Source organism: Dromiciops gliroides, chromosome 1, assembly GCF_019393635.1.
Source record: "Dromiciops gliroides isolate mDroGli1 chromosome 1, mDroGli1.pri, whole genome shotgun sequence".
Classification (NCBI taxonomy): domain Eukaryota; kingdom Metazoa; phylum Chordata; class Mammalia; order Microbiotheria; family Microbiotheriidae; genus Dromiciops; species Dromiciops gliroides.
Window position 1 is genome coordinate 69,450,491 of NC_057861.1, and position 12,405 is coordinate 69,462,895.

Genomic DNA, 12,405 nt, shown 5'->3' on the forward strand with positions numbered 1-12,405 from the left:
AAAAACAAGAAATCTCAAACATTCTCATGGGAACACCGATGTTTTTCTACTTCCCAGGCTCGGCTGTCCATGTTTGCCTAGTCTTTGTTTTGGGAACACATGTTAGCAGAGGTTCTCCTGTGATAAGTTGTTCCAAGTACTCCTTGCTTAGCTGGGTAAAGGGGGAGGGGAACTTAACCCATGGAGTTCCAATTACTGGACTGAGTCCAGGGTGTTCTCTATAAGCACAGTGCTTGGTATATTGTAGGTACTTCATAAATGGTTTCCTTTCTCCTTCACATGGTCAGAGCAATGCGTAGGGCACTAGTCACATAGGATGGAGATTCAGAATGTTAGAATTTTCACATGCCAGAATTCTTCCTTTTTCTTTATTTTAATTGTCTTTTTTTAAATTTTAACATCCTTTTCTTTTTAAATTTTGTTGTTCAAATTCTCTCTTACCCTCTCCCCCACCCACTGAGAAGGCAAGCAATATGATGTCAATTATACATGTGAAATCATACTAAATATATTTCTATATTAGCCATATTTTTAAAACAAAGCAAAAAAGTAATAAATTATACTTCGATTTACATTCAGAGTTCATCAGTTCTCTCTATAAAGGTGGATGTAATTTTTTCATCATGAATCCTTTAGAATTATCTTGGATAATTGTATTAATCAGAGTAGCCAAGTCTTCCACTGTTAATCATCATTAAAATATGACTATTACTATGTACAAGGATTTGGTTCTTCTCACTTGACTTTGCATGAGTTTGTATAAGTCTTGTCATATTTTTCTGAAACTATCCCTCTCATTATTTATTCTTTTTCTTTTTTCTTTCTTTCTTTTTTTTTTTTGCAGGGCAATGAGAGTTAAGTGACTTGCACAGGGTCACACAGCTAATAAGTGTCAAGTTTCTGAGGCCAGATTTGAACCCAGGTCCTCCTGACTCCAGGGCCAGTAATCCATCCACTGTGCCACCTATCTGCCCCCTCCCTTTCATTATTTCTTATAGCACAATCATATGCCACAAGTTGTTTATCCAGTTCCCAGTTGTTGAGCATCCCTATGATTTCCAATTCTTTGGCACTCCAAGAAGACCTGCTATAAATATTTTTGTACATATTTTATAGGTCCTTTTCCTTTTATCTCTTTGGGATACATATATAGTAGTGGTATTGCTGAGCCGAAAGATATGCGGAATTTTATAAACCTTTGGGCATAGTTCCAAACTTTTCTCCAGAGTGGTTGGGCCAGTTCACTACTCTTGTTCATTAGTGTACTTATTTTCCCTCATCCCACCCAGTATTTGTCATTTCTGATAGATGTGAGCTAGTACCCCAGAGTGGTTTTAATTTGCATTTCTTTAATCAATAGTGCATTTTTATCTCACTATAAATAGCTTTGATTTCTTCTTCTGAAAAGTCTATTCATTTCATTTGACTACATATCATTTGGGAATGGCTCTTATTTTTATAAATTTGACTCAGTTCTCAATACAGTTGAGAAATGAGGCCTTTATCAGAAACTTGCTATAATTTTTTTATATTGTTTCACTGTCTATGGTAAGTTTTAGCAAAATGTAGTTTCCTTGATTATTCATTTTAATTATTTCTGGTTTTGCTTTGGCTTTGTCCGAGAACATGATTGGTACTCCTGCTTTTTCTACCTCAGCTGAAGCATGTTAGATTCTGTTCCAGCCATTTTATTTTAATTGCATGAGGCTGTTTCAAGTGTGTCTTTTGTAAACAATACACTGCCAGATTCTGGTTTCTTGAAATAGGATGTCTAGGTTCCTTTTTTGATTATGGCTTTCTGGTAGTCTAATAAATCTCCTTTTCTTTTCTTTTCTTTTTTTGCAGGGCAATGAGGATTAAGTGACTTGCCCAAGGTCGCACAGCTAGTGTCAAGTGTCTAAGATCAGATTTGAACTCAGGTGCTCCTGAATCCAGGGCCAGTGCTTTATCCATTGCACCACCTGGCTGCTCCCTAGTCTAATAAATCTTAAATTTTCTTTCCTTGATTTAATTTTCAGGTCAGTTGTGTTTCTGATTAAATATTACACATTTTCCTCTATATTTTTTTCATTCCTTTGACTTTGTTTTATTGTTTTTGATGTCTCATGGAGTCATTAGCTTCTACTTGCCCAATTCTAATTTTTAAGAAATTATTTCCTTCGGTAAGCTTTTGTATTTTTTTTTCCATTTGACCTATTCTGTTCTTTAAGGAGATTATTTTTTCTTCAGTGAATTTTTCCACCTCCTCCATTTGGCCTATTCTTCTTTTTAAAGAATTTAGTGAATTACTTCAGTGAATTGTTGTGCCTCCTTTACCATTAAGTCAATTCTGTTTTTAAGGAGTAATTTTGTTCAATATTGTTGTGCCTCTTTTGTCATTTTGTTAATTCTCTACTCATAATTTCCTTGCCTCACTCTCATCTATTTTTCCTACAATTATATTTTTCTTTCACTCTGCCAGCAATTGTTAGTGTACATATACAATTAGCATTTTTCTTTGCAACTTTGGCTATACCTGTTTCTGCCTATTGTCTTATTCTGAGTTTGTGACTTGGTCTTCCCTACTACTATAGTAGCTTTTTTTTCTTTTCGGAGCAGTTAGCAAGTTTATTTGGTGAAAGCAGAGAGCAAGTAAGTGGAAGAGGACATGTGGAGGGGATTGGAAGGAAGGATGTTGGTAACACTGACAATGTAGTCAGTTGCTTCAGGGGCAAGAGGATCATTTTCACACTGAGAAAGTTCAGGGATTCTTTGTGAAAAGGAGACTTTTGTTCTCAGCTACTCAGCACCATTTGGATTAGCTCTTCATAGTTGATACAACTGTTGCTCTCCTCATGCCCTGCCACCAACACTTCCACTTCTTCCTGTCATCTTCTCACCCAGAGTGATGAGGACATGCCATATTTCAGCCCTCATGATTGTGCCATTCCCTTCTTTATCAAACCCCCAAAGTCCCTCTACATAGTCTTCATGGGTGCCCTGGTCTTTATTCTTTGCTAAAGTCTGCAACATTGGCAGAAAGTGTTCAAAGTCCAGCGCCTTCACATTCATCTCATCACTTTTGGGATTCCCTAAGACCTTGAGCACCTCAGAATTGGTGGGGTTCTGGCCCAGGGCCCTCATCACATCCCCACACTGGCTGTATAAGATCTTTCCATGCCCCATTCAGTCAAACAGTCGGAAGGCCTCCTTGAACTCAGCAGTCTGATCCTCCATGAAGTCACACATCTTGGCCATGCTGCTGCCGGTGGTGCCTCTGCTGCTGTTTCTGCTGCTGTGTGTAATGACTCTGTCCTATGGTAGCTTTTTATGATTAAGTCCTCTTTTGTTGTTTGCTCATTTTCCAACTTATTTCTAGAGATGGGCAAACACTGTGCCAAACTTCATGCTTTCTTATGCTACTGTTTTCAGAGCTAGCCTACAAGTTTTGGTGCTACAAAGGTGGTATAATATGGGGTGTGGTGAGTAAAATTAAATGTGGTTGCCCTATAATTGTCCCAAGTTTAGGGAACGTAGCTGGGGTTTATTATATATTTGTTACTTAGAAATTAGAGTCTACTGCACCAGTTTGGGGGCATTAAGCATTTATTAAAGCATATTAAATATTAATAAAGAGAGCACATGGCTCAGAAAGTTAGGAAAGCCTAGCTAGGAAAGAGAAGAGAGAGCAAAATGGACATGTCCTGCCTCCTTGAGTGTCCCAGAGCCAAGAGAGCGAGTCACTATATAAGCTTGCTGAGGGCAGGAGGAGAGCCTATCCTTACACATTGCTCAAAGCTACTTGGCCAGCATCATTCAAGTCTATTGGTTTGCTGGGTTTGAGGCTGATCTCAGAGTACAGAGATCCTCTGAGGGGAAAAAGCCTTCAGGTAGGTGTGGTTTTAACCCTTATTCTCAATCCAAGTTCCAGCCACATCTCCTTTGAAATTCTCCTGACTCTGGGCTGGCCCCAAGAAAGATCTGGCCAGGCTCTCTAGGTCTCATAGAACCCCAAAATACCCTATTATTAATATTTTTCTCACAAGGGAGAGATGTGGTCATGGCTCTCCTCAGTCTGTTCTCTGCTCTTTACCCTTGAATGGCCCTTTCTCTCCCTCAGCTGAAAGCACCAACATCCCTCTTGACCCTGGGACTTTGACCAGGGCTCCTAGTCCCTTATAACTGAGTACAAGTATTCCTCTCTTCCCTGGAACTCCAACCTAGAACTAAATATGGGCAATAGACTTGCCAATCAGTGCCAGCTGTTACCCATTTATCTGACACCCCTTACCATCTTGGGGCTCTGAGAGCAGTGCTGCCATGATTGCTGTTGCAGACACCATGTACATGTACTCAAAGCAGACCTCCACCCTAGTGTCACAGACATAGCCTGTAGACCTCCTATGATTCCTCAGGCTGGAAAAAGTCTCATTCTGACCTTTAGTTGATTCTGCCACTTCAAATTTTGATTTGAGGTCTTACTTTAAAGTTGTTTGGAGAAGAATGTTGACAGAGCTCAGCTGGGTGGCTGCCTCTAATCTACCATCTTGGCTCCTCCCTTGAGAAAAACTTTCCATGCTCCCACATGATAGAATTCTTGATCAATTCTTGGGAAAAAAAAGGAATAAGCCCTTGTATATACCTGCTATGTGCCAGGCACTGTACTAAGTGCTTGTATATAATATTTCATTTGATCTTCACAACAACCCTGCCATGTAGATACTCCTACTTTCCTTATGTTTATACTTATGGAAAGTAAGACTGAGAAAGATTAAATGATTTACCCAGAGTCACACAGCTACTAAGTGTCTGACTCTGGATTTGAACTCAGGTCTTCCTAACTCCAGGCCCAGGACTCTAACCACTGTACCACCTAGTTACCTGGTTCATAGTAATGATTTGTGTGATAGCACAAGAGCAGGATCATAGAACCATTCACTTTCTCCTTCTCATGAGTCAACCAAGAAATTAATCTCTGTTTATCCTCCTTTCTACATTTTCCATAAAATTCAAGTTTAAATAACATCCTTATCATCAGAATTAAAACTAAGAAATGACCACAGACACTTTCCCCTTGGGTCTGAAATTTATAGAGTACTGACAATATTTCAGAAACATTGGAACTTAAAACCTGGTTAGTTATGAAAAATAGTATAGATAGATAGATAAATTAATAAACAAACAAATAAATGGGTGGGTAAATAAATAAATAAATGGATTAATGGATGGATGGATGGATAAACAAACAAAGAAATAAATGAATGAACAAACAGATAGATGAACAAATAAATGAATAAATGATGTATGGATGAATGAATGAATAGGTAAATAATAAATAGATAAATAACCAAATGAACAAACTAATTAGTTGATTGATTGGTTGATAGGTGAGTAAAGAATGAATAAATAAATATATGATAGATAAATGAATGAATAAATGAACAAATGGATAAATAAAAAATGAATGGATGGATGAATGAGTGAATAGATAAATAAATAAATAGGCTAACACCAAATGGCAAACATCCTCTTGAATTCTTCCCCAAATCCAGCCTGTTCACCATCTGAAAATAATTTTCAGGCCACAGGTCCAGGCACAAGAATTCCTAATTAAGGGTCTGTTGGTCTCTACATTTCTTAGAAGAATGAGTGTTTCTGATCATAATCTCCTATCATTACTTCATTCCCTATGCTTTAGTACTAAGCCCAATCTTACTATCTTCTGACTGATCTTTCCCATTCTCCTTTCCTGGCTTGTTATTTGTATCATACTTCCTAATTATGGATACACCCCAAAGTTCTGCCCTGGATCCTTTTTTTCTTCTCTCTCTGTCTCTCTCTGTCTCTCTGTCTCTCACTCTCACTCTTGCTCTCTCTCTTGTCTCTCTCTGTGTCTCTGTGTGTGTCTCTCTCTGCCTCTGTCTCTGCCTCTCTCTCTTTCTTTCTGTCTGTCTGTCTGCCTCTCTCTCATCAGCACACAAGAATTTAATTAGAGAAACCGTGAGTTTTACTGGATATGAAGCTGCCCTCAGAATAAAAAAAAATGAATTTAAACCCTGCTTCTGGAATGTACTGGTTGTTTGAAAAAATGAAAATTATTTATAAGTTTCAGGGAATGTATCTTCAGGTCTAGATATCTAGCGCTAGCCTCTCTCTAGACTCCAGTCCTATATCACCAACTGCTATTTCAACCATAATGTCCCATAGGCATCTCAAACCCAATGTGTCCAACCCTGAAACCCATCCACTCTTTCAAACTTCCCCGTTCCTATCAAAAGCGCCACCATTATCAATAGTAGAGACCTCAATAACATTCTCTTCACTATCCCTTATCCCACGTTATCCACTCAGTTGATGAATCTTTTCAATTCTACCTCCAGGCACACCTTGTATCTGTTCCCCTTTCTCCACTCAGCTTCAATCCTAATTTAAGCCCTAATTAACTCTTACCTGGACCATCAGCATAACTTCCTATTTGGTGTCCTTACCTCAAATCTTTCTCTGTGGAAATCCATCCCCCACAGAGTTATTAAGGAAATTTTCCTCAAGTGTGGGTCTGATGATGTCACTTCCATCCTCAATAAACACTAGTAGTTCCCTATTAAGTGTAAAATAAAATATGAATTCCTCTTTTGAGCTTTTAAAGCCTTCACAACCTGGACCCAACATACCTTCCCAGGTTTATTACATATCACACCACTTCCCATGTCCTACAACCCAACCAAACTGAACCTCTTCCTGCTCCTCAAACACAACCCTCCATCTCTAATCTTTGTGTCTTTGCATTTACTGTCCTCTTTGCCTACAATAAATTCTTTCCTCAATTCCATCCAAGGGCCCCTTCAGTTTCTTTCAAGGAAGGACTGGCTTAAGTGCCTTCCTTATAAGGCCATCCTCAGAATCCCAGCTACTAGTGCCTTCATACAAAATCATATATGTACTATATGTCTTCCCCAACTAGACTGTAAACACCTCAAGACTGAACTTATTTCACTTTTATATTGGTATTTCTAGAAACTAGCATAGAACAAGAACACAGCAGGTACTAAATAAGTGATTGCTGATTGAATAATTGATTTGGACAGGTAAATGATCATAGTGACACTACAACCAACTTTCACAATCATTAAAAAAGAGAGTACCATAGTCTACCTGCCATGACAAACCATGGAACTATACAAACAAAATGAGAATACACTTTTCATACTAAGAAAGTCATATCTAAACAGAGAAATATTAATTGCTCGTGGGTAGACTGAGGTAATGTAATATAAAATGATAATTCTATATAAATTAATCTACTTCTTCAGTGCCATACTAATCAAACTACCAAAGAATTATATTATAGAGCTAAAAATATAATAATAAAATTTATCTGGAATAACAAAAGGTTAAGAAAATCAAGGGAATCAATAAAAATGGCAAAGGGGTGGGGGGCAGCTATGTGGCATAGTGGATAAAGCACCACCCTAGATTCAGGAGAACCTGAGTTCAAATCTGGCCTCAGACACTTGACACTTACTAGCTGTGTGACCCTGGGCAAGTCACTTAATCCTCATTGCCCCGCCAAAAAAAATGGAAAGGAAGGTGGCTTAGCTGTACCAGATCTCCAACTGTATTGCAAGTGAGAATGATCAAAGCAATCTGGTACTGGCTAAGAAATAGAGTGGTCGATCAGTGGAATAGATTAAATAAACAATATACAGGAATAAATGACTATCTATAGTAATCAAGTGTTTGATAAACCCAAAGATCCAAACTTTAGGGAAAAGAACTCACTATTTGACAAAAACTGCTGGGATAACTGGAAAAATGTTTGGCAGAAACCACATATAGACCAAGATCTCACACCACCTGACAAGATAAGGTCAAAATGGGTACATGAGTTAGACATGAAGGTTGATAGCATAAGCAAATCAGAGTAGCATGAAATAGTTTACCTGTCAGATCTATTGATAAGTGAAGAATTTATTACCAAACAAGAAATATAGAGCATTAAAAATTAAAATGGGTAATTTTATTACATTAAATTAATATGCTTTTGTACAAACAAAAGCAATGCAGCCAAAATTAGAAGAAAAGAAGAAAACCGGGGGGATTAAGGAATTTTACAGCATGATTCTCTGATAAGGGTCTCATTTCTCAAGTATAAAGAGAATGGAGTAAAATTTTAAGAATACAAGTCATTTCCTAATTAAAAAATGGTCAAATAATATATGAACAGGCAGTTTTCAGGTGAAGAAATCAAAACTATCTATAATCATATTTAAAAGGCTCTTAATAACTATAGATTAGAGAATGAACACCAAAACAACTTTGAAGTACCATCCCAAACCTATCACATTGGATAATATGAAAGAAAGGGAAAATGACAAATGTTGTAGGGGATATGGAAAAAATAGAACACTAATGCAATGTAGGTGGAATTATGAACTGATCCAGCCATTCTGGAAAACAAATTGGAACTATGCCCAAAAATCTATAAATCCCTGCATACCCTTTGACTCAGTAAATATACTAGTAAGTCTGCATACCAAATAAATTTTTTAAAGGGAAATGATCTATTTATATAAAAATATTTAAAACAACTTTTTTGTGGTGGCAAAGAATTGTAAATTTGAGGCATGTCCTTATTAGATAAATTGGATTAAAATTGGATATTAGATCATAAATCTACCCTACTTAACCTTTCTCTTAATTTATCTCCCAGACTAGTAAATAGAAGAAGCTTCTGGTTTTCTAGATAGAGCCTTTATTGTATGGTAGTCACAAGGTGATGTTGATTAGAAGGATAGGAAAGTAGAAATACAATACAAATCATCTTAAGTCTAGGCTTAGTCTAATAAATTTTATTATTATATTTTTAGCTCTATAATATAATTCTTTGGTAGTTTGATTAGTATGGCACTGAAGAAGTAGATTAATTTATATAGAATTATCATTTTATATTACATTACCTCAGTCTACCCACGAGCAATTAATATTTCTCTGTTTAGATATAAGGAGAATGGCTGAAAAAGTTGTTGTGGTATGTGATTGTGATGGAATACTGTTGTGCTATAAGAAAAGATAATCATGATGCTCTCAGAAAAACCTAGAAAGACATCAACTGATACAAAGTGAAATGAGTAGATCCAGGAGAGCATTGTACATAGTAACTACACTATTGTATGATAATCAACTGTGAATGACTTAGCTATTCTTAGCAATACAATGACCTAAGACAATTCTAAAGGAATTATGATGAATAATGCAATCCACCTCCAAAGAAAAAACTGATAAAGTCTGAATGCAGATTGAAGCATATTTTTTAACTTTATTTTTTTAAGATGGTTTTTGGTCTGTGTTTTCTTTTACAATATGACTAATAAGGAAATATGTTTTGTGTGACTGCACATGTATAAATTCTATCAAATTACTTATCTTTTCAATGAGGGTAGAGGAAAGGGAGGGAGTAAGAGAATTTGTAACTCAAGATTTTAAAAAGCAAATGTTAAAAAATTTTACTTATAATTGCATAAGATAAAATATTTGAAAAAATAAAAGAGTATCATAGCCTCATGCCAATACCCACAGTGCATCTGAAATCTCCCTGGTGTGGGTAGTTCTTTCAGGGATGGAGATAACAAACTTTCCATTCCTGACCATTCTATATTATTCTCATCTATGTCCTCCCATAAATTTACTATAGAAGTTCCATCCAATAAATTATGAACCTTCCTCATGTTCTCTTCACATTGTGTGGACACCAGTAGAGTGTACTGGCCACCCATCAGTTGTTCTCTCTTATTTTGTTACTGGTCTACTGTTTCTTTCATTAACCATATGGAGACAATACTCAAATGTTTTTTCTAACTTGGTTGGACCTCCAAGAGCTCATGCTTCTCTTTCTGCAAATTTATTACCAATAGTTACCTCTACACCTAATAAGATATGAGAGAACTCTAGAGAAAGAAACATATAAGTAACCAAATATTAGAAATTTTTTTAAATGGTGATACATAATGTGGTAAAGTTTTAACAGTCGGTTAGATAATGGAGAGATGCCAGTTTTTTTTTAAGACCACCCTTTTGGGGAGGAGACCAACAGCATGAGCTACGCACACCAGTCCACCTTCGACGCACACCAGATTGCCTGCTGAGCACTCGACTTCCAGGGTGCGAGCTTAAAAGGCAAGGAGAGAACGGAAGTGGGGCTTTTTTTCCTGCTCCGTTGGTCTCCTGGCTGTGCTGCACAGACGGACGCGGACTGGAGTTTGACTCGGCCCGGCTCTCGGTTAACAGCACGCACTTGACTCGGTCTCTCTCCCCAAAGGTGGCCTTGGGTTTCAGTGAGTTTTATACAGAATATAGACTAAGCCTAGACTTAAGACGATTTGTATTGTATTTCTACTTTCCTATCCTTCTAATCAACATCACCTTGTGACTACCATACAATAAAGGCTCTATCTAGAAAACCAGAAGCTTCTTCTATTTACTAGTCTGGGAGATAAATTAAGAGAAAGGTTAAGTAGGGTAGATTTATGATCTAATATCCAATTTTAATCTCACAATAGCTAAAGGCAAGCTATCCCACCCACCCAGTCCCCATTTCCTATGTATTAAGTAGCAAGAGAGTTCAAATCAATGGTAGTGACCAAGATGAAAGAGGAAGAGGAGGAAAAAAAGGAAGAAATGACCAAGTGGGCCTGGGACTACACATGAATTTGGTTCAATGCTGATACATTCAAATCAGTTTATTTTAATATTTCATATGGGATCTTGGAAATATTTGTCAAATCAAAACCTGTAAAATGAAATCCTCTCACTCTTATAGAAAAAGAGAGAAGAAGAAATGTCCCTCTGTGTTTACTGGGAAGCACAGTTAGAGGAGGGAGGTGTATGGTCCACAAAAGGCTGCAACCTCATAAAATCCAATGAAATGCACACCAGCTGCAACTGCACCCACATGTCTACATTTGCTGTCCTGATGGCTCCCATTCCTCAGGTGCGTATGGCATGTCCATTCAAACCAAAGCCTCCCAATAAATCTAATAGAGGCAGAATCATGGACTCCTAATGGGGAAAGTCCATGGAAAGTGAGATCCTGTGTTCTTTCCCTCTGTCACCAGGTAACCCTGGGATGACACTGTTTCTAACAAGTGAAAAATGTCCCTGTTTCTTAAGTGAAGGTGATTCTGTGCTTTCCCTTAATAATCTATGCCAAACTTAACCATTCCCACTGTGTGTGTAACCAAACTGAATATCTCAAGCTAAACATTAATACTTTCTCCAGTTTTACTAGATTAAGAATGACTGATCAACATCCTCTGGGTGTCTTGATTCAATCCAATGCAACAAGCATTCCAGTCTTTATTCTAATTGCTGGGGATGCAAGGACAAACATGAAACACTAGCTTCTTTTAAGGAACTTATAATCATTCTACTGAGAGAATATATATGGCCTTCTTCTACTTCTGGTAAAACAGTAATTAAATTATCCCTACATTTTTTTCTCCTGGGTGAATCATCAAAATTTCAATCACTTTTCCATATTGTTTTTCAAACATCCCAGTATTTCAGATGCTTCTCCCCAAATCTCCATTCCCATCTAAACCAGGGATTCTTAATCTGGTGTATATAGAGCATAGGTCTCAGGGGTCCATGAACTTGGATGAGGGGGAAAATGTGACATTATTTTATACTCTCTAACTGAAATTTAGCATTTACTTCCATTATAAATGCCGGCAACAAGACACCATTCTGAGAAGGGGTCCATACACTTCACCATACCACCAAAGGGGTTCAAGACTCAAAAAAAAGATTAAGAATCTCTGTTCTAAATGACTTAGGGATATGGCCACTGGACAGCTTACCTTACTAATACTTGAGCTCTTCAAAGATCTGACCTCAACTATGGAGATCATAGAATCAATCTGACATTGATAATATAGGGATAGCATAGTCCAACTATTTTACAGGTGAGGAAAATGAGGCCTGAGAAGGTTCAATGACTTAACCAAACACACACATAGTAACTGTCATAGGCAGGATTTGAACCTGGATCTTCTGAGTCTAGATAGACTGCTCTTTCCATTATGCTGCACCAATGAAGCTGATAACTCCTCTGTAACTTAGCAGATACACTTTACTAGCTGCTATAATAGAAAAGATTAATTACCTAGTCACTGAGTTGCACTGTCTTCCTTTAGTAAGACTAGTCCAGGAAAAAAAAAAAGACTAGTCCCTTGACGATAGAAAAATTGCCTATTACTGAGTCACCCACGAAGCCTTTCTAATGTAGCACTGACTTCCAGATGTTTTCTGTTGCTGTAGTTATATCTAGCTAAAATTATACTTGAGGTAAATTCAGTTGAACTAGAAGAGGAGTTCAGTAATTTAGAGGGGGAAGTAGAGCCAGTCAGCAAGCATTTATGAAGCAATTAC

The 12,405-nt window shown here is 37.3% G+C and overlaps 1 protein-coding gene and 1 pseudogene across 1 annotated transcript in view; one reads left to right on the plus strand and one right to left on the minus strand.

The window, feature by feature from the left end:
- The window catches only part of LOC122745514 (adhesion G protein-coupled receptor E3-like), an 85,731-nt gene that overhangs the window by 64,246 nt on the left and 9,080 nt on the right, over window positions 1-12,405 (plus strand). Inside the window, exon 12 of the mRNA XM_043990853.1 lies at window positions 10,796-10,966. Within this exon, the coding sequence (XP_043846788.1) occupies window positions 10,796-10,966 (171 nt within the window). The remainder of the gene's footprint in view (window positions 1-10,795; window positions 10,967-12,405) is intronic.
- Window positions 2,775-3,228, minus strand: LOC122734961 (annotated as a pseudogene).